General features: G+C 38.1%; 1 protein-coding gene across 8 annotated transcripts in view; it reads right to left on the bottom strand.

Moving 5' to 3' along the window:
• Positions 1–18,926, bottom strand: part of UNC13A (unc-13 homolog A) — a 667,493-nt gene that overhangs the window by 286,022 nt on the left and 362,545 nt on the right. For all 8 annotated transcript variants that reach the window (XM_075863594.1, XM_075863599.1, XM_075863597.1 and 5 more), the window contains 4 exons: positions 15,215–15,293; positions 14,667–14,738; positions 14,358–14,577; positions 13,443–13,670 (listed from right to left, as the gene is read on the bottom strand). In XM_075863594.1, coding sequence (XP_075719709.1) covers positions 13,443–13,670; positions 14,358–14,577; positions 14,667–14,738; positions 15,215–15,293 — 599 coding nt within the window. The remainder of the gene's footprint in view (positions 1–13,442; positions 13,671–14,357; positions 14,578–14,666; positions 14,739–15,214; positions 15,294–18,926) is intronic.

The following is an 18,926-nucleotide window of genomic DNA, read 5'->3' as shown; positions in this document are numbered from 1 at the left end:
ATTTCATCACTGTGTTATGTATTTTTGCATGTTTTGCGGATTTAATAAAAAACTTTATGATTTAAAAAAAAATAAAAAATAATTTATACTAACCTTCTTGTAGATTTGACCCCGACCAAACCCTCTTTTTTACTGGCCTGGGAGAAGGAGTTAGACATTGTTCTTTCACAAAGAGAAGTCTCCTTTATTCTATCCAGATCTCATGGGTTCTCATGCTGTGTGAGGCATCAGGAGAACTCCTACAAATTGCTAACTCGCTGGTATAGAACTCCGGCATATCTGTATCAGATTCATCTTCTCGCTTCAAATGTTTGCTGGAGATGTGGGTTTGCTCCTGGATCCTTGTCTCATATCTGGTGGTTTTGCCCCAAAATCAAACCTTTTTGGGCTCAGGTGGAAAGGGCTATTAATGATGTTGTTGGTGGCTCTTTGGTATTGTCGTCCTGGCCTGATCCTTCTATGGCTTCCCTCTGGAGATTTTACCCCTGTACGGAGGGACTTGGCCACCTTAATGGTCTCTGCGGCTAAACTATTGATACCGTTGAAGTGGCGAAGCGAGGAACTCTTGGGTTGGCATACCTTCTCAAGGGACATGTTTCTGAGGGTTTGGAAACCATGGAGGGATTATCATAAGAGACTGGAGCGAGAGTGTGACTTGGATCCCGGGGCCGGGGGACAGGCTATACATTAAGGGTACTTGGGGTAGTAATATCTAATATCTGAAATCTCCATTAAGGGGGGGTTTAAGACCCAGGAAATCCCTCACATAATACCTATACGCACTCTGTATGGCTGACATTCAAGTTATGTGGTGTTTTGGGCGGTGGCTACATCCGAGAGATAGTTTGCTTGGGAGGTATGTGCTTCTTTATGAGCTGGTGAATATACTGATTATTATTATACTACGTGCCCCCTACCTCTTATGCTGGAGATACGTTTTCTTTGTTTTCTTTGTATGTCTTATCTTTTCTTTTTCCTTTTTCTTTATTTATGATTTTATGTATGTCATGTCTGCTAATGGGACTTGGTATTGAAAAGCGAACTCCTTTTGAGCACTTTTCTCTTTTGAACATTAATTATGCGGGAATTGCCTAATTGCAATTTGGATATATGAAAGGGATTGCCTATGTTGCACTGCTTTTATAATGTTATATATGTTATAATGTTATATATGTTATGTTGTGTCTTTAATGCAAAAATTGTGTCTTTAAAATAAAGAATTTATAAAAAAAAACTTTAGCAGCAATTTCTTATATTTTCAAGAAAATTTCAAAAGCTTATTTTTTCAGGGACCAGTTCAGTTCTGAAGTGGCTTTGAGGGCCTTAAATATTAGAAAGTCCCCATAAATCACCACATTTTGAAAACTGCACCCCTCAAAGTATTCAAAACAGCATTCAGAAAGTGTTTTAATGCTTTAGGCGTTTCACAGGAATTAAAGCAAAGCTGAGGTGAAATTTACAAATTTTATTTTTTTTGCTGAAATTCATTTGTAATACATTTTTACTAGAGAAATGAAATGTGGCAATAGTGTGATAATGGACTGAAACACAGGCCTCAGAAGCAAAGGAGCACCTAGAGGATTTTGTGGCCTCCTTTTTTTTTTAGAATATATTTTAGGCACCGTGTCAAGTTTGAATAGGTCTTGTGGTGCCAAAACAGTAAAGACCCCCCATAAGTGACCCCATTTTGGAAACTACACCTCCTCAAGACATTTATCTAGGGGTTATAGTTAGCATTTTGAACCCACAGTTTTTTTGCTAAATTTATTTGAATTAGTATGTGAAGATGAAAATTGACTTTTTTTCTGAAAAAACATAGAAATTTTTAATTTTTACAAGGAATAAATTAGAAAAAGCACCCCAACATATGTAAAGCAATTTCTTCCGATTATAGCAATACCCCATATGTGGTAATAAACTACTGTTTGGACCCACAGCAGGGCTTAGAAGAGAAGGAGCACCACTTGGATTTTGGATTTCTGATTTTGCTGGTATAGTTTTCAGTGCCGTGTCGCGTTTGCAATGCACTGGAGGGACCAAAACAGTGGAAACCCCCCAAAAGTCACCCCCATTTTGGAAACGACACCCCTCAATGAATTTTTCTAGGGGTAAATTTAGCATTTTGATCCCACAGTTGTTTTGCTGAATTTATTGGAATTAGTCTGTAAAGGTAAAAATCTACTTTTTTTCTGAAAAAACATAGACATTTTAAATTTTTACAAGGAATAAAGGAGAAAAAGCACCCCAACATTTGTAAAACAATTTCTCCCGATTACGTAGATACATTCATTATATGTAATAAAAAAAAACCAATGTTGTTTGAAGCGGGGTTTAGAAGGGAAGGAGCACTATTTGGCTTTTGAAACTCAAATTTAGCTGAAATGGTTTTCGGGTGTCATGTCGAATTTGCAAAGCCCCCAAGGGACCAAAACAGTGGAAGCCCCCCAAAAGTAACCCCATTTGGGAAACTACACCACTTAAGGAATCTATCTAGGTGTATAGTGAGCATTTAGACCCTACAGGACTTTTGCAGAATTTATTAGAATTAGGCCGTGAAAATTACTATCAACATTATTTCCACTAAAATTTGGAATTTTTTCAATTTCACAAAGGATAAAGGAGGAAAAAGCACCCCAAAATGTGTAAAGCAATACGGCTATAGCAGTATGGCTATACCCCACATGTGGTCATAAATGTTTTTTCATTAGAAAGTAGTTAACCCTTTCCGGACTGATCCATCTTTTGCTTTTTCTTTTTCGTTTTTCCGTCCCTGCTCCGAGAGCCATAACTTTATTTTTCCGTCAATAGTGGTGTGAGGGCTTATTTTTTGCGAGACGAGCTGTAGTTTCTATTGGTACAATTTTTTGGTACATACAACTTTTTGATCACTTTTTATTAAATTTTTTGGTAGAGCCAAGGTGACAAAAAAACTGTGATTTTGCAGTTTTAAATTCTTTATTTTTCACATAGTTCACCGCGCATGTTAAATAATGGTATATTGTAATAGTTTGTACTCTTACAGACACAGCGATATAAATTCTGTGTATTTTTTTTACATTACTTTATAGAAAAAATGTGAAAAGGTTTTTTTTTTGGACTTTAAATATTTACTTTTGTTTTTACACATTTTATTAGTCTTCTAGGGGACTTGAACTAGCAATCATTAGATCGCTGGTGGAATACACTGCAATACTAATGTATTGCAGTATATTGTCATTTTTACAGGCTCCTCTAAGGCCTGATTCACACAAACGTGTTAAACGTCCGTAGGTCGGCCGTTGAAACAGGGGCCGTCCCACGGACCTATGTAATTCAATGTGGCCGTTCACACAGCCGTTGTTTCAACGGACCGTGTGAAGGGTCCGTGGGAAAATAGGACATGTCCTATCTTTTCACGCATCACACATCCCTCCATAGACTCTCAACTATGGTGGATGCGTGATACACAGCTGACACCCCGCAGTGTATGGCGCCCGCTCCATACATCACCCTCCACACCACAACATGCGAAAGGTTTAATGCGCAGCAGATGGTGCAGAGTGAAAATTTACTTTTTCCACTCATGTGCCATTTTAATGGACTATATGTTATGCCCAGTTTGTGCCACTGAAGACAAATACCTCATAAAATATTATCAGGGTTCGCCCGGGTATGGCAATGCCATATCAGTGGACGTAAACTGCTGTTTGGGCACGCTGTATGGCTCAGAAGGGAGGGAGCGGAATATAGCTTTAGGGAGCGCAGATTTTGCTTGGTAGTAGCTCTGTTTGGCGTTTTTGCTGGTATTTCAGTTTATAATGTGGGGGCATATGTAATCTGTGCGGAGTACATCAGGGTATAATAAGAGGGTACAATAATGGTTTAAATAAATAATAATCCGCAGATATGTGGCCGGTGTCGCACTGATAAATGGCGCCCGACCTTATCCACTTTTGGAACACTGCACATTTTGCATCGCCATATTCTGGGAGCTAGAACTTTTTTATTTTTTCATCAACGGAGCTGTATGAGGGCTTATTTTTTGCGGGACAATCTGTAGTTTTCATTGGTAAAATTTTTGATCACTTTTTATTCCATTTTTCGGCAAGCAAGATGACCAAAAACCATCAATTCTGACAATGTTTTTAATTTTTTTAAGGCGTTCACCCTGGGCTATAAATGGACATTTTACTTTATTCTGCGGGTCGGTACAATTACGGCGATACCATATGTATATAGTTTTTTTATGTTTTGCAGCGTTAGCGCAATAAAATCACTTAATTATAAAATAAATTGTTTTTTGTGTCCCCATATTGTGAGAGCCATAACTTTTTTATTTTTTAGTCAAAAAAGCTGTGTAAGGGCTTGTTTTCTGCGAGATGTGTTGTAGTTTTTATTGGTATTATTTTGGCGTACATGCGACTTTTTGATCACTTTTTATTGTATATTTTGGGAGGGGTAGTGACCAAAAAATAGTGATTCTGGCATTGTTTTGAATTTATTTTATTTGCGGTGTTCACCGTGCGGGAAAAATAATATTATAGTTTTATATTTGGGGTCGTTACGAATGCGGTGATACAAAATATATGTACTTTTTTTTCACGTGTTCATTTTTTTCCCTATAATAAATGGCTTATTATAGGAAAAATAAAGCAGTCCTTGTTTATGTCACTTATAACTTTTATTTTTACACTTTTTTGAAAACATTTTTATTATCTTTTTTTTTTACTTGTCCCACTAGGGGACATTTAGACTTGCAGATCTGATTGCTGCTAGAACACATTATACTACCTACGTAGTGTAATGTGTTCTAACTGTCATTGTGACGTGACAGCCACTATGAAAGGAAGCCTATGAGGACCAGCCTGGTCCTCATAGGCTTCTGTACAAGGCAGCCCGGAAGCCATTGTCTGGAGTCCAGTTGCCATGGGTACCATCGCCAGCCTCCGTGATTTCACGTGGGGGCTGTTGATCTGCGCTAAACACCTTAAATGCGGCGATCGCAATCGACCGCCACATTCAAGGGGTTAACTGCCGAAAAAAGCGGCGATGGGCCGCTGATCGGCAAAAGGGAATGCAAGGCAGACATCCTGCACAGTTAACCACCACTGAGGTGTAGCGCCGCGTGGCGGTTAACTGTCAAGTCACAGGCGTAACTGCACGTCAAGGTGCGGGAAGTTACTGCACACCTTGACGTGCATTAACGGCAAGATGCGGGAAGGGGTTAATGAAATAAAATTCTCATTTTTATTTTCACTGCCAAATTCTAATAAAATCTATGAAACACCTGTGGGGTCAAAATTCGCACTTCACCCCTAGATGAATTCCTCAAGGGGTGTAGTTTCCTAAATGGACTCACCTTTGGGTAGTTTTCACTGTTTTGATCCCACAGGGGCTTGGCAAATGCAACATAGCGCCCAGAAATCAATCCAGCAAAATCTGTGCTCCAAAAGCCAAATGGCACGCCTTCTCTTCTGAGCTCTGCAGTGTGCCCAATCAGCAGTTTATGACAACATATGAGGTATTTCCGTACCCTGGAGAAGTTGCTTTACAAATGTTGGGGTTCTTGTTTTCTTTTATTTGTTGAGAAAATTAAAGATTTCGAGCTAAAGCTACATCTTATTGAAAAATTTTTTTTTTTATTTTCACTGCCCAATTCTAATAAAAACGATGAAACACTTGTGGAGTCAAAATGCTCTGCTTTGCTTTGCAAATGCGACATGGTGCTGAGAAACCAATCCAGCAAAATCTGTGCTCCAAAAGCCAAATGGCGCGCCTTCCCTTCTAAGCTTTGCCGTGTGCCCAAATAGCGGTTTATCTCCACATATGGAGTATTTACATACTCTGGAGAAGTTGCTTTACAAATGTTTTGGGTGCTTTTTCTTCTTTATTCCTTGTGGAAATAGATTTTTTTAAAAGAACATCTTGTTGGAAAAATGTAAAATGTTTCATTTTCATGACCAAATTCTAATAAAATCTATGAAACACCTGTGGGGTCAAAATGCTCACTACATCCCTAGATAAATTCCTTGTGGCGTGTAGTTTCCAAAATGGGGTATTTTTTGGGGTGTTTTTTTCTTTTGGGATCACAAGACCTCTTCATACCTGACATGGTGCTTAAAATATAATCTAATAAAAAGAAGGCCCCAAAATCCACTGGGTGCTTCTTTAGTTTTGAGGCCTCTGCTTCAGCCCATTAGCACACTCTGGCCACATGCGGGATATTTCTAAAAACTGAAGAATCTGGGCAATAAATATTGAGTTGCATTTCTCTGGTAAAACCTTCTGTGTTACAGAAAATAAAAATTAGTTAAAAATGAATTTCTGCAAAAAAAAATTTAATTTGCTTTCATTCTTGTGAAACGTCTAAAGGGTTAAGAAACTTTCCAAATGCTGTTTTGAATACTTTGAGAAGTGCAGTTTTCAAAATGATTTATGGGGGTTTGTATTGCATGGGCCTCTCAAAGCCACTTCAGAACTGAACTGGTCCCTGAAAAAACAGCCTTATGAAATTTTCTTGAAAATGTGAGAAATGTCTGCTAAAGTTCTAAGCCTTGTGACGACCTAGAAAAATAAAAGTTCAAAAAATGATGACAATCTAAATTAGACATATAGGAAATGTTAATTAGCAACTCTTTTGTGTGGTATAACTATTTGTCTTTTCTTGCGTTTTTCACAATTAAATACTGAATATATCGACCAAATTTCACGAGTAACATAAAGTCCAATGTGTCACGAGAAAACAATCTCAGAATCGCTTGGATAGATAAAAGCATTCCAAAGGTATTACCATATAAATTGACATGTCAGATTTAAAAAATAAGGCTCTGTCAGGAAGGTCAAAAGTGGTCACAGCGAGAAGGGGTTAAACATTGATCATAGCAAAGTATATGTGTACATGCAGATTTCCAGCGTTTTTACTATGTTTCCATTGCGTAAATGCTGTAAAAACCTCAACAAAACCAATCTGTTTGTGAATTTCTGCTCCCCATTGAAGCCTATTGGCCAAACACACAGCATCTCCGCACAGAATACGCAGCATTAATTGACATGATGCGGAATGGAGAGTCGCACTGCACAACACTTTCCTCTCGACTCTTCTGCGTCTTTTTTCCGCAGTGTGGGCATGATATTATCTAAATCTCATTCAATTTGATCCTACTTGAAATGCTGCAGAATTTCCGCACAGAACTCCGTTTTGCGAAAATTCTGCAGCATTTACGCTACGTGGGAACCCAGCCTTAAGGCTGGAATCACACATGTGGTTTTTGGCCGTTTTATTTAGGCAAATACAGGAGTGGATGCAAAAGAGAGGAGACATATCAGACTTTCCATGATACTTTTCATTCTTTTCACCCTTTGGCTAAAAAAAATGCCACACAAACTGCATGTGTGATTCCAGCCTAAAGGTCTACTTACATAAAATTGGTTTAATTAGAATTTTATTTCCGCTTATTGTTAGGTTTTTAACATTAAATTTAGAAACTTTTTCAAATAAGATAGTTTTTTTTTCAAAGATTAGAATTTTATATTTATACAAAATATCTCGATTCACTAACAATAATGACAATGATTGTCCAAAATGTCCAATCCAAATTATTAGGGATGGTTAACCTCTTCACGCGCTGCTCCGCAATAGTACGTCCTGCAGAGGGGTTAGTTCCTGCATCCAGACGTACTATTGCGGAGTAATTCCCGGCGCACACTGTCCTAACGGACAGTGTCCGGGAACCAGAAGGTCAGCTGTCCCCGACAGCTGACACTCCAGCCTTGCCGGTCAGCGGACCATCGCCGCTGACTTCGGCAATTAACCCCATAAATGAGGCGACGGATTGCCGTCGCCACATTTAAGTGTTTTGAAGCACATCGGCAGCCCCCTCGAAGTGATCGTGGGGGCTACCAATGCTTGTCACGGCAATCGGAGGTCAGACAATGACCTCCGGGTTGCCATGTACGGAAGCCTCGGAGGAACAGCCTCCGGCCGGTCCTCCAAGGCTTCCTGTCAGTGTGACTGTCACGTCACAATGACAGTTGGAATACATTACACTACGTGTGTAGTGTAATGTACTCTAGCAGCGATCAAAGCTGCAAGTCTAAGTGTCCCCTAGTGGGACAAGTGAAAAAAGTTTTAAAAAAAATAATACATATTTTTTTTAAAAAACTGTAAAAATAAAAGTTATAAGTTATATAAACAAACACTGCATTTTTTTCCTATAATAAGTCTTTCATTATAGGAAAAAAATGAACACGTTAAAAAAAGTACACATATCTGGTATCACCGCGTTCGTAACGACCCCAACTATAAAACTATAATGTTATTTTTCCTGCACGATGAACACCCCAAAAAAAATCAATAAAAAAACTACACCAGAATCGCTATTTTTTGGTCACCACCCCTCCCAAAATAGAGAATAAAAAGTGATCAAAAAGTCGCATGTACCCGAAAATAATACCGATAAAAACTACAACCCGTCCCGCAAAAAACAAGCTTTTACACAGCTTTTTTGACTGAAAAATAAAAAAGTTACGGCTCTCAGAATATGATGACACAGAAAATAAATGATTTTATAAAAAAGTTATTTTATTGCACAAACGCTGCAAAACATAAAAAAAACCCTATATACATATGGTATCGCCGTAATCGTACCGACCCGCAGAATAAAATATAATGGTAATTTATAGTGCATGGTGAACGCCGCAAAAAATAAACTAAAAAACATTGTCAGAATTGCTTGTTTTTGGTCACCCGGCTTGCAAATTTTTTTATAAAAGGTGATCAAAAAAATCGCATGTACCCCAAAATGGTACCAATGAAAAGTACAGATTGTCCCGCAACAAATAAGCCCTCACGCAGCTCCGGTGGTGAAAAAATAAAGACGTTCTGGCTCCCAGGAATATGGCGAGGCAAAATGTGCAGTGTCTTCTAAAAGCGGATAAGATCCGACACCATTTATCAGTGCGGCACCGGCCACATATCTATGAATTATTATTTATTTACCGCATTATTATACCCTCTTATTATGCCCTGATGTTCTCTGCACAGATTACATATAAACTGAAATACCAGCAAAACCACAAACAGAAAAACTACCAAGCAAAATCTGCGCTCCAAAAGCAAAATAGCACTCCCTCCCTTCTGAGCCCTGCAGTGTACCCAAACAGCAGTTTGTGCCCACATATATGGCATCGCCATACCCGGGAGAACCCGCTTAACGCTTTATGAGGTATTTGTCTTCAGGGGCACAAACTGGGCACGACATATTATGCACTAAAATGGCATATCAGTGGAAAATTGCAATATTCACACCATCCACTGTGCATTAACCCCTTTGAGCACTATGACTTAATAGCACGTCATGGTGCTGGGGTGATGTATGGAGCGGGCTCACGTGCTGCTCCATACGCTGCGGGTGTCAGCTGTGTATTACAGCTGACACCCGGGACTAACGGACAGGAACAGCGATCGCGCTGTTACAGGAGTCTGTAAAAATAACAATACACTGCAATACATTAGTATTGCAGCATATTGTACCCGCGGATGCCCTAAGGGGACTAATAAAATGTGTAGAAGAATTAAAGTTATTAGTAGTGAGAAAGAAAAAAGTTTAAAGTTAAAAAAGAAAAAACCTTTTCCCATTTTTCTTCAAAAGTAATGTAAAGAAATAAACAGAATTGATATCGCTACGTCCGTAAAAGGCCGAACTATTACAATATACCATTATTTAACTCGCACGGTGAACACCGTAAAAAACTTAAATAATTTAAACTGACAAAATCGCTGTAGTTTTCATTTTTACCGCACGGCGAAAGCTGTAAAAACGAAAACCCCAAAAAATGGAATCAGATTTTTTTCCTATATTCCTATATTTTCCTATTTTTTTTCAGTTTCCCAGTACTTTTTATGGCTCTTGAAATGGTATCAATAGAAACTACAATTCCTCCCGCAAGAAATAAGCCCTCACAACACTCTACTGATGGAAAAAGATAAAAGTTATGGCTCTTGGAAGGCGGGTAGTGAAAAACGAAAATAAGAAAGCAAAAAATGGATCAGTCCTGGAAGGGTTAATTCATTTCTAATGAAAAAAATGTATGACCACATGTGGGGTATTTCCGTACCCGGGAGAAATAGCTTTACAAAAATTGGTTGTTTATTTCTCCTTTATCCCTTGTGAAAATGAGAAATTTCAACATTTTATTGGAAAAAAATTGTGATATTAATTTTCTCCGCCTAATTATAAGAAATTCTGCAAAAGACCCATGGAGTCTAAATGCTCACTATACCCCGAGAAAAAATTCCTTGAGGGGTGTTTCCAAAATGGGGTAACTTGGGGGGCTTCCACTGTTTTTGTCCCTCCAGGGCGTTGCAAAGGCGGCATGGCACCGAAAAACAATCCAGCAAACTCCGTGCTCCAAAATCCAAATGGCGATACTTCCCTTCTGAGTGCTGCCATGGGTCCAATCAGCAGTTTATTACCACATATGGGGTTTTGCCGTAATGAGGAGAAAATGCTTTACAAATGTTGTGGTTCTTTTTTCCTTTATTCCTTGTAAAAATGTAAAATTTCTATGCTTTTTCAGAAAAAAAGTTGATTTTAATTTTCACTGCCTAATTCCACTAAATTGTGCAAAAAACCTGTGTGGTCAAAATGCTAACTATACCCCTAGATAAATTCCTTCAGAGGTGTAGTTTCCAAAATGGGGTCACTTTTGGGGGGTTTCCCCTGTTTTGGTTTCTCCAGGGCGTTGCAAACGCGACATGGCACCGAAAACCAATCCAGCAAAATCCGTGCTCCAAAATCCAAATGGCACTCCTTCCCTTCTGAGCCCTGCTGTGGGTCCAAACAGCAGTTTATTACCACATATGGGATATTGCTGTAATCAGGAGACATTGCTTTACAAATGTTGGGTGATTTTCTTCATTATTCCTCGTAAATATTACAAATTTCTATGTTTTTTCAGAACAAAAGTAGATTTTCATTTTTACAGACTAATTCCAATATATTTAGCGAAAAACCTGTGTGGTCAAAATGTTAACTATACCCCTAGATAAATTCCTTGATAGGTGTAGTTTCCAAAATGGGGTCACTTTTGGAGGGTTTCCCCTGTTGTGGTCCCTCCAGGGTGTTGCAAACGCGACATGGAACCGAAAACCAATCCAGCAAAATCCATGCTCCAAAATCCAAATGGCGCTCCTTCCCTTCTGAGCATTGCTGTGGGTCCAATCAGCAGTTTATTACCACATATGGGATATTTCCGTAATCGGGAGACATTGCTTTATATATATTGGGGTGCATTTTCTTTATTATGTCTTGTAAATATTAAAAATTTCTGTTTTTTCAGAAAAAAGTAGATTTTCATTTTTACAGACTAATTCTGATAAATTTTGCGAAAAACCTGTGCGGTCAAAATGCTAACTATACACCTAGATAAATTCCTTGAGGGGTGTAGTTTCCATAATGGGGTAACTTTTGGGGTGTTTCCACTGTTTTGGCACCACAAGACCTCTTCAAACCTGACAAGGTGCCTAAAATATATTCAAAAAAAAGGAGGCCCAAAATCCACTGGGTGCTCCTTTGCTTCTGAGGCCAGTGCTTCAGTCCTTTATCACACTAGGGACACATGTGGGATATTTCTAAAAACTGCAGAATCTGGGCAATAAATATAGAGTTGCATTTCTCTGGTAAAACCTTCTGTGTTACAAAAAAAAATGTATTAGAAATGAATTTCAGCAAAAAAAATAAAATTTGTAAATTTCACCTCTACTTTGCTTTAATTCCTGTGAAACGCCTAAAGGGTTAAAACACTTTGTGAATGCTGATTCGAATACCTTGAGGGGTGCAGTTTTCAAAATGGGGTGACTTCTGGGGATTTTCTAATATATAAGGCCCTCAAAGCCACCTCAGAACTGAACTCGTCCCTGAAAAAATAGCCTTTTGAAATTGTCTTTCAAATATGAGAAATTGCTGCTAAAGTTCTAAGCCTTGTAACGTCCTAGAAAAATAAAAGGACGTTCAAAAAACGATGCAGACATAAAGTAGACATATGGGAAATGTTAACTAGTAACTATTTTGTGTGGTATTACTATCTGTTTTACAAGCAGATACGTTTAAATTTAGAAAAATTCTAATTTTTGCACATTTTTTCTTCATTGTGGTGTTTTTCAGAAATAAATACCAAAATTATCGACAACATTTTTTCACTAACATAAAGTACAACATGTCACGAGAAAACAATCTCAGAATCGCTTGGATAGGTAAAAGCATTCCAACGTTATTACCACATAAAGTAACACATGTCAGATTTAAAAAAATTGGCTGGGTCCTGAAGGGGTTAAAATGTATATTTTTTTTTTATATTAATAGTCAGACCAGACTACTCATATCAATAATATACGTAAAATATTTGCATGTATCTTTGTCTATGTATTGTCAGGCTTCCCCTTTCCTGAGGCTCATTTGGCTCACTATATGTTTGCCAATTACCTCATATTCTTCTGACAGAGCGCCAGTGTAAAGCATGAGGGAGAGATAGATCAATAGTCTTATCCACTGAAGAGACTAGACGTGTGTTTCCAACTATATAAGACTTCCTTACCAGCTTACTCTGCAGAAAATCTGCAGTCATTAATCAGAGTTGTAACCTAATAAAGCAGATCTCAGTCCATGTTCACACCTCATATTTTCAGCGTTATATTGAAACATAAGACGCTTGTATTACATTCCAAAATATACTTAAAAATACTCCTGCAGTTTCCCATTGACTTCAACTCTGAGTATTTTTATGCTGCTGAATTAAAAAACGCTTCATAAAAATATGCATAGTAAAAAATAAGTTACGTGCCACTTGATATGCCTGATGAAGACCTCAGTACCAGGTCGAAACGTGTAGCACCTGTCTTTTATTCATGTATTCGGATGAACCGCTATGTTGTGGAGAAACTTATGGTGGAATTATCAAGATTTCTGCACAAGAGCGCCACCCAAAGGAGCTCCTTTTTTCCATTTCCCATTAACACGTTTAAAAAATACGCCTCAAAATACGCTTAAAAACGCCTACAAAAAGTACCTGCAAAAATCAAAAACACTTTGAAAATCAGCTAAAAAAAACAGCTGGATTTCACAGGCTGTTTTCTTTTGATATCAGCCTGGTATTTTTCAGCCTAAACATATGCTGTGTGAAAATAGCGCAAAAAAGAAACCAAGACTGACGAAAATAAATAGAATGCAAGGATCCCCTATGGGGTAGTGTTTTTTAAACATAATTTTTAGACCTCAATTGGAATTGTGCTTTAAATTAAACTACAGAAGTGATAAAACTACTATTTATATCAATGGCTAGTACAGTATTTCCAATTAGTCATCGTAACAGCTAGAGAAACCTATTTTGCATTTTTCATTCATTTAACAGGTATTTTGCAATCACACACTCGGTATATACATTTCCAGCATGCAATACTTATTTACCAGTGATGCTGATCTTTGCTGACCACTTTGAGGTCCCATCCAGTACACTCTGCTTCACTGCTTTGATCTGATGAGCATGCGTGGCTTTAGGAACTCCAAAGACTTCTTGAATAAGTTCAAATATCTCTGGTTTGTTCCTTTCACGGATTTTCATTCGATCTTTTAGAACCATGATAATATTAAGGGTACGGTCTTCAGCTCCATGCTTAGAGCTCTTTTCTGCTGCCCCTTTTCGGAAAAACACAGAACAATATTTTACTGTAAGGTTTTACAATTCTATGATTTAAGAATTTTTTTCGATTTTAGCGGTCTTATATCTTTAATATATATTTGTTATTGCTGTTGCAGTAAAAGATACAGGAACATAAATACTTTTAAGTATATTTACATGAGACTTTTTTTTTCTGTTTTGCCACATTTTTTGCCACGGTTTTCGCAGCAAAAATTTTGCAGTTTTGCCACTATTGCAAAAATCGCAGCAAAAAATGCAACAAAACAGCAAAAATAAAAAGGTCTTATGTAAATATACCCTTATGTGCAGAGGATACTATTATTTAAATTGATCTAAAGTTATGATAAGGACAAATAGGCGCACCGGTTACCAAGATTAGTGACCTCTGTGACAGTCAAGTTATTTAGGTTGCTCACAAGCCGTTTACTGGCAATTGGAGCCACAAGTAGAGTTTCTACACATTCTGTGTCAATATTCTCTTAGACATATTTAATATGCTAACTCTTGTTAGTTGAGTATTGATAATGGATTATCCCAGCAAGTAATCCTGTAACTGCTTTATACATTGGTATGTCCAAGCCTTACACAAGACAAGTTAGCATTACTGACAGATATGCAAACACAGACTTGCCTAGATGGCGGCGACGAGTAAAGATTCAGTTCACACACAAATGAATGCTTACTTTGCAAACAGTCGGCATTCAAGAGGTCCTGACATTTTTCATGGCACTTGACTCCACATTCTGTACAGCGCATACCCTGCCGGGCAATACCCCACAAGAGCCCTTCACACTCATAACAGTAGGTGGGAGTTGTGGCAGTCCACACCTCAAAGTTGTGAGGTGTAGTGCTGGAGATTGGGTATATTAAAGCTTGAAGGGCCTTCTTGTAAACATGGTTTTTCTGAAAATATCATAGAATATAATGACGTGAGTGTGAAGTAGATTTACTTTTAACATTTCATTTAATATACATTATATTCTAGTACTTACTAGCTCTTCATTGTTTAAAGTGCTTGTTGCAAGCGCAGATGTTATGCCTGCTTTGCGTGATTGGACCAGGGACTGAGGGAAAAATATGAAATAAGTTTATTTGAATGAAAATTCTTTGGCTCAAAAAATAAAATGCCAGCACCAAACAGTTCTAGTAAATAAAAAATATTGTAGAAACTAAACGGTGCAAATTTGGGTAAAGTTGGAAAATGCAGTGGAAAAATGACCGCTGATAATCTCTATTGAGATATGTATGAAGATTCTCCAGTCTTGTTAAATTCTGGCATAGAGAAAAAGACATGAGAAATACTTGTATTTAAAAAAAAATAAAAAAAAATGAGTGACCACTGATAAACAAACCAAAATGTGGGGTCTTTTTTGTATTGTTTGACTTTCTGGTGTTCAATAATACTGTATTATAACTATACATACTAAGCCAAACTTACCATTGCCTTTACAGTGGAGGAATGCATGAAATACAACAGTGAAGTGTTAGTAAGATTATAAAAGTAAATCAGTTAAAAACATTTGTTTTAGAGGTCACTCACCAAGTCGCTAACAAGAGGTATGGGTTTTCTTTTCCGAATGTCTGGCATACTATCAATGATAATAAGACCACCCGCAGGCCTGACAAAAACATATGACATGTGATAAGTAATAGTGACTGATAGTGTAGTAAACTATTTTCAGAGTGGTTTAGATTTTATGTTTAATACTAAGCTGTGGCCTATTATAGACTTGTTCTAAATATGGTTATGAGTTTCAATAGGTTACCAAGAGCTCACCTCGGTATACGGATGCGTACTTTGTTACGTTGGAGACAATATGCTAAAAAACATTTTCCCTGCTAGATAGCAAGAAAAACTTGCTGAAGTAAATTTGTCAGGATCCCCATAAAGCCAAAACTAAAACATAAGAGAAGCATGAAGCCATGGATAATAAATACTCTGTATGCCCTAACATGTAATAAAGGCTACTAAATTTAGGGCAGCTCAATAAAGACTACTTTAATGTACCGATAGTAAAAAATGGACAGGGCCATATTACATAGTTACATAGTTACATAGTTACATAGTTAGTACGGCTGAAAAAAGACACATGTCCATCAAGTTCAACCAAGGGAAGGGAAAAGGGAAGGGAAACATTTCTACACATATGAGCTAATACTTTTTTGTTCTAGGAAATTATCTAACCCTTTTTTAAAGCCATCTCTTGTCCCTGCTGTGACCAGCTCCTGCGGTAGACTATTCCATAGATTCACAGTTCTTACAGTAAAGAAGGCTTGTCGCCTCTGCAGATTGAACCTTTTTTTCTCCAGACGGAGGGAGTGCCCCCTTGTTTTTTGAGGGGGTTTTACATGGAACAGGATTTCACCATATTTTTTGTATGTGCCATTAATATATTTATATAAATTAATCATGTCCTCCCTTAGTCGTCTTTTTTCAAGGCTAAATAGGTTAAATTCTTTTAATCTTTCCTCATAACTTAGATTCTCCATGCCCCTAATTAGCTTCGTTGCTCTTCTTTGTATTTTTTCCAACTCCAGGGCATCCTTTCTATGAACTGGAGGCCGAAACTGAACTGAATATTCTAGATGAGGCCTCACTAATGCTTTGTAAAGTGGTAATATTGCATCCCTGTCCTGCGAGTCCATGCCTCTTTTAATACACGACAGTATTCTGCTGGCCTTTGAAGCAGCTGATTGACACTGCATGCTGTTATTTAGTTTATGATTTACAAGTACACCCAGATCCTTCTCAACAAGTGAATCCGCCAGTGTAGCTCCCCCTAGGACATATGATGCATGCAGATTGTTGGTACCCAGATGCATAACTCTACATTTATCTACATTAAACCTCATTTGCCAACTGGATGCCCAAACACTTAGTTTGTTTAAATCTGCTTGCAATTCACGAACATCTTCCATAGACTGAACTATATTACATAGCTTGGTGTCATCTGCAAAAATAGAAATAGTGCTATTAATCCCATCCTCTATATCATTAATAAATAAGTTGAATAATAGTGGTCCCAGCACTGAACCCTGGGGTACACCACTTATTACTGGGGACCATTCAGAGTAGGAATCATTGACCACAACTCTCTGGATACGGTCCTTGAGCCAGTTCTCAATCCAATTACAAACTATATTTTCTAAACATATAGTCCTTAATTTACCCATTAGGCGTCTATGGGGGACAGTGTCAAATGCCTTTGCAAAGTCCAAAAACATTATATCCACAGCGGCCCCTCTATCTAAGTTTCTGCTCACCTCTTCATAAAAACAGATTAGGTTAGTTTGACAACTTCTGTCCTTTTAAAACCGTGCTGGCTGTCACTTATAATACTATTTTTTGTCACAAAATCCTGTATATAGTCCCTAAATAGCCCCTCAAACATTTTCCCCACGATCGATGTTAAGCTTACTGGTCTATAATTACTCGGGGCAGACCTAGAGCCCTTTTTGAAAATAGGCACCACATTTGCCCTGCGCCAGTCCCTTGGCACTATTCCAGTCACTAGAGATTCTCTGAATATTATGAAAAGGGGGACAGAAATAACTGAACTAAGCTCTTTAACCGGTTAAGGACTAGGCTGTTTTACAGCTAAATGACCAGAGCAAATTTCACAATTTTGCTATGCGCTTCTTTACATGACTATAACTCAGCAGGTGAATAAAGTTCATCTTTGAATTTTACACTCTTTTTAAAGGACAGATAGGGCTTTGTTTTAGTGGCATTTGTCAGTATATATCATTTTTTTTTTTTTCACTAAAGTGGGCAAAATTGGAAAAAAATGCAAGAATTTAACAATTGCGTCGGTTTATGCTAGCATTTTTCACACACGGTATGAACCACGGCCAAAATTAATCTCCTTTCACATTCTTCCACTTCTCCCGTGCATGGGGATACCAAATATGTGAGCCTTATTCACTGTGCGGGCATGTGCCAGGGCTTGGCATAAAAGGAGGCTTTTTGGCCTTTTCGGTCCAGGAATTCTGCACTTGATTTTATAGCCGCATACTGTTTTCTGGGGGGCCTAATGCTGCTGAAACATTAGAAACACCCCATAAATGACTTCATTCACACAAGTAGACCCCACAAGGTTTCCTTCAAGGGGTTTATCATATTTTTAGCAAGTCCAGTTATCTTCTGAAAGTTTCTTGAATAAGATGGAACAAAATAAAATCAGCACTTTTTTAGCAAATGCGTCAGTTTAGGCTAGTATTTTTCACACACGGTATAGACCACGGCCAAAATTCATCTCCTTTCACGTTCTTCCACTTCTCCCGTGCATGGGGATACCAAATATGTGTGCCTTATTCACTGTGCGGGCATGTGCCAGGGCTTGGCATAAAAGGAGGCTTTTTGGCCTTTTCGGTCCAGGAATTTTGCATTTGATTTTAGAGCCGCATACTGTTTTCTGGGGGGCCTAATGCTGCTGAAACATTAGAAACACCCCATAAATGACTTCATTCACACAAGTAGACCCCACAAGGTTTCCTTCAAGGGGTTTATCATATTTTTAGCAAGTCCAGTTATCTTCTGAAAGTTTCTTGAATAAGATGGAACAAAATAAAATCAGCACTTTTTTAGCAAATGCGTCAGTTTAGGCTAGTATTTTTCACACACGGTATAGACCACGGACAAAATTCATCTCCTTTCACGTTCTTCCACTTCTCCCGTGCATGGGGATACCAAATATGTGTGCCTTATTCACTGTGCGGGCATGTGCCAGGGCTTGGCATAAAAGGAGGCTTTTTGGCCTTTTCGGTCCAGGAATTTTGCATTTGATTTTAGAGCCGCATACTGTTTTCTGGTGGGCCTAATGCTGCTGAAACATTAGAAACACCCCATAAATGACTTCATTCACACAAGTAGACCCCACAAGGTTTCCTTCAAGGGGTTTATCATATTTTTAGCAAGTCCAGTTTTCTTCTGAAAGTTTCTTGAATAAGATGGAACAAAATAAAATCAGCACTTTTTTAGCAAATGCGTCAGTTTAGGCTAGTATTTTTCACACACGGTATAGACCACGGCCAAAATTCATCTCCTTTCACGTTCTCCCACTTCTCCCGTGCATGGGGATACCAAATATGTGTGCCTTATTCACTGTGCGGGCATGTGCCAGGGCTTGGCATAAAAGGAGGCTTTTTGGCATTTTCGGTCCAGGAATTTTGCATTTGATTTTATAGCCGCATACTGTTTTCTGGGGGGCCTAATGCTGCTGAAACATTAGAAACACCCCATAAATGACTTC

The sequence above is a fragment of the Rhinoderma darwinii genome, chromosome 1, assembly GCF_050947455.1.
Source record: "Rhinoderma darwinii isolate aRhiDar2 chromosome 1, aRhiDar2.hap1, whole genome shotgun sequence".
Classification (NCBI taxonomy): Eukaryota; Metazoa; Chordata; class Amphibia; order Anura; family Rhinodermatidae; genus Rhinoderma; species Rhinoderma darwinii.
This window is presented reverse-complemented; position numbering and strand designations above follow the sequence as displayed.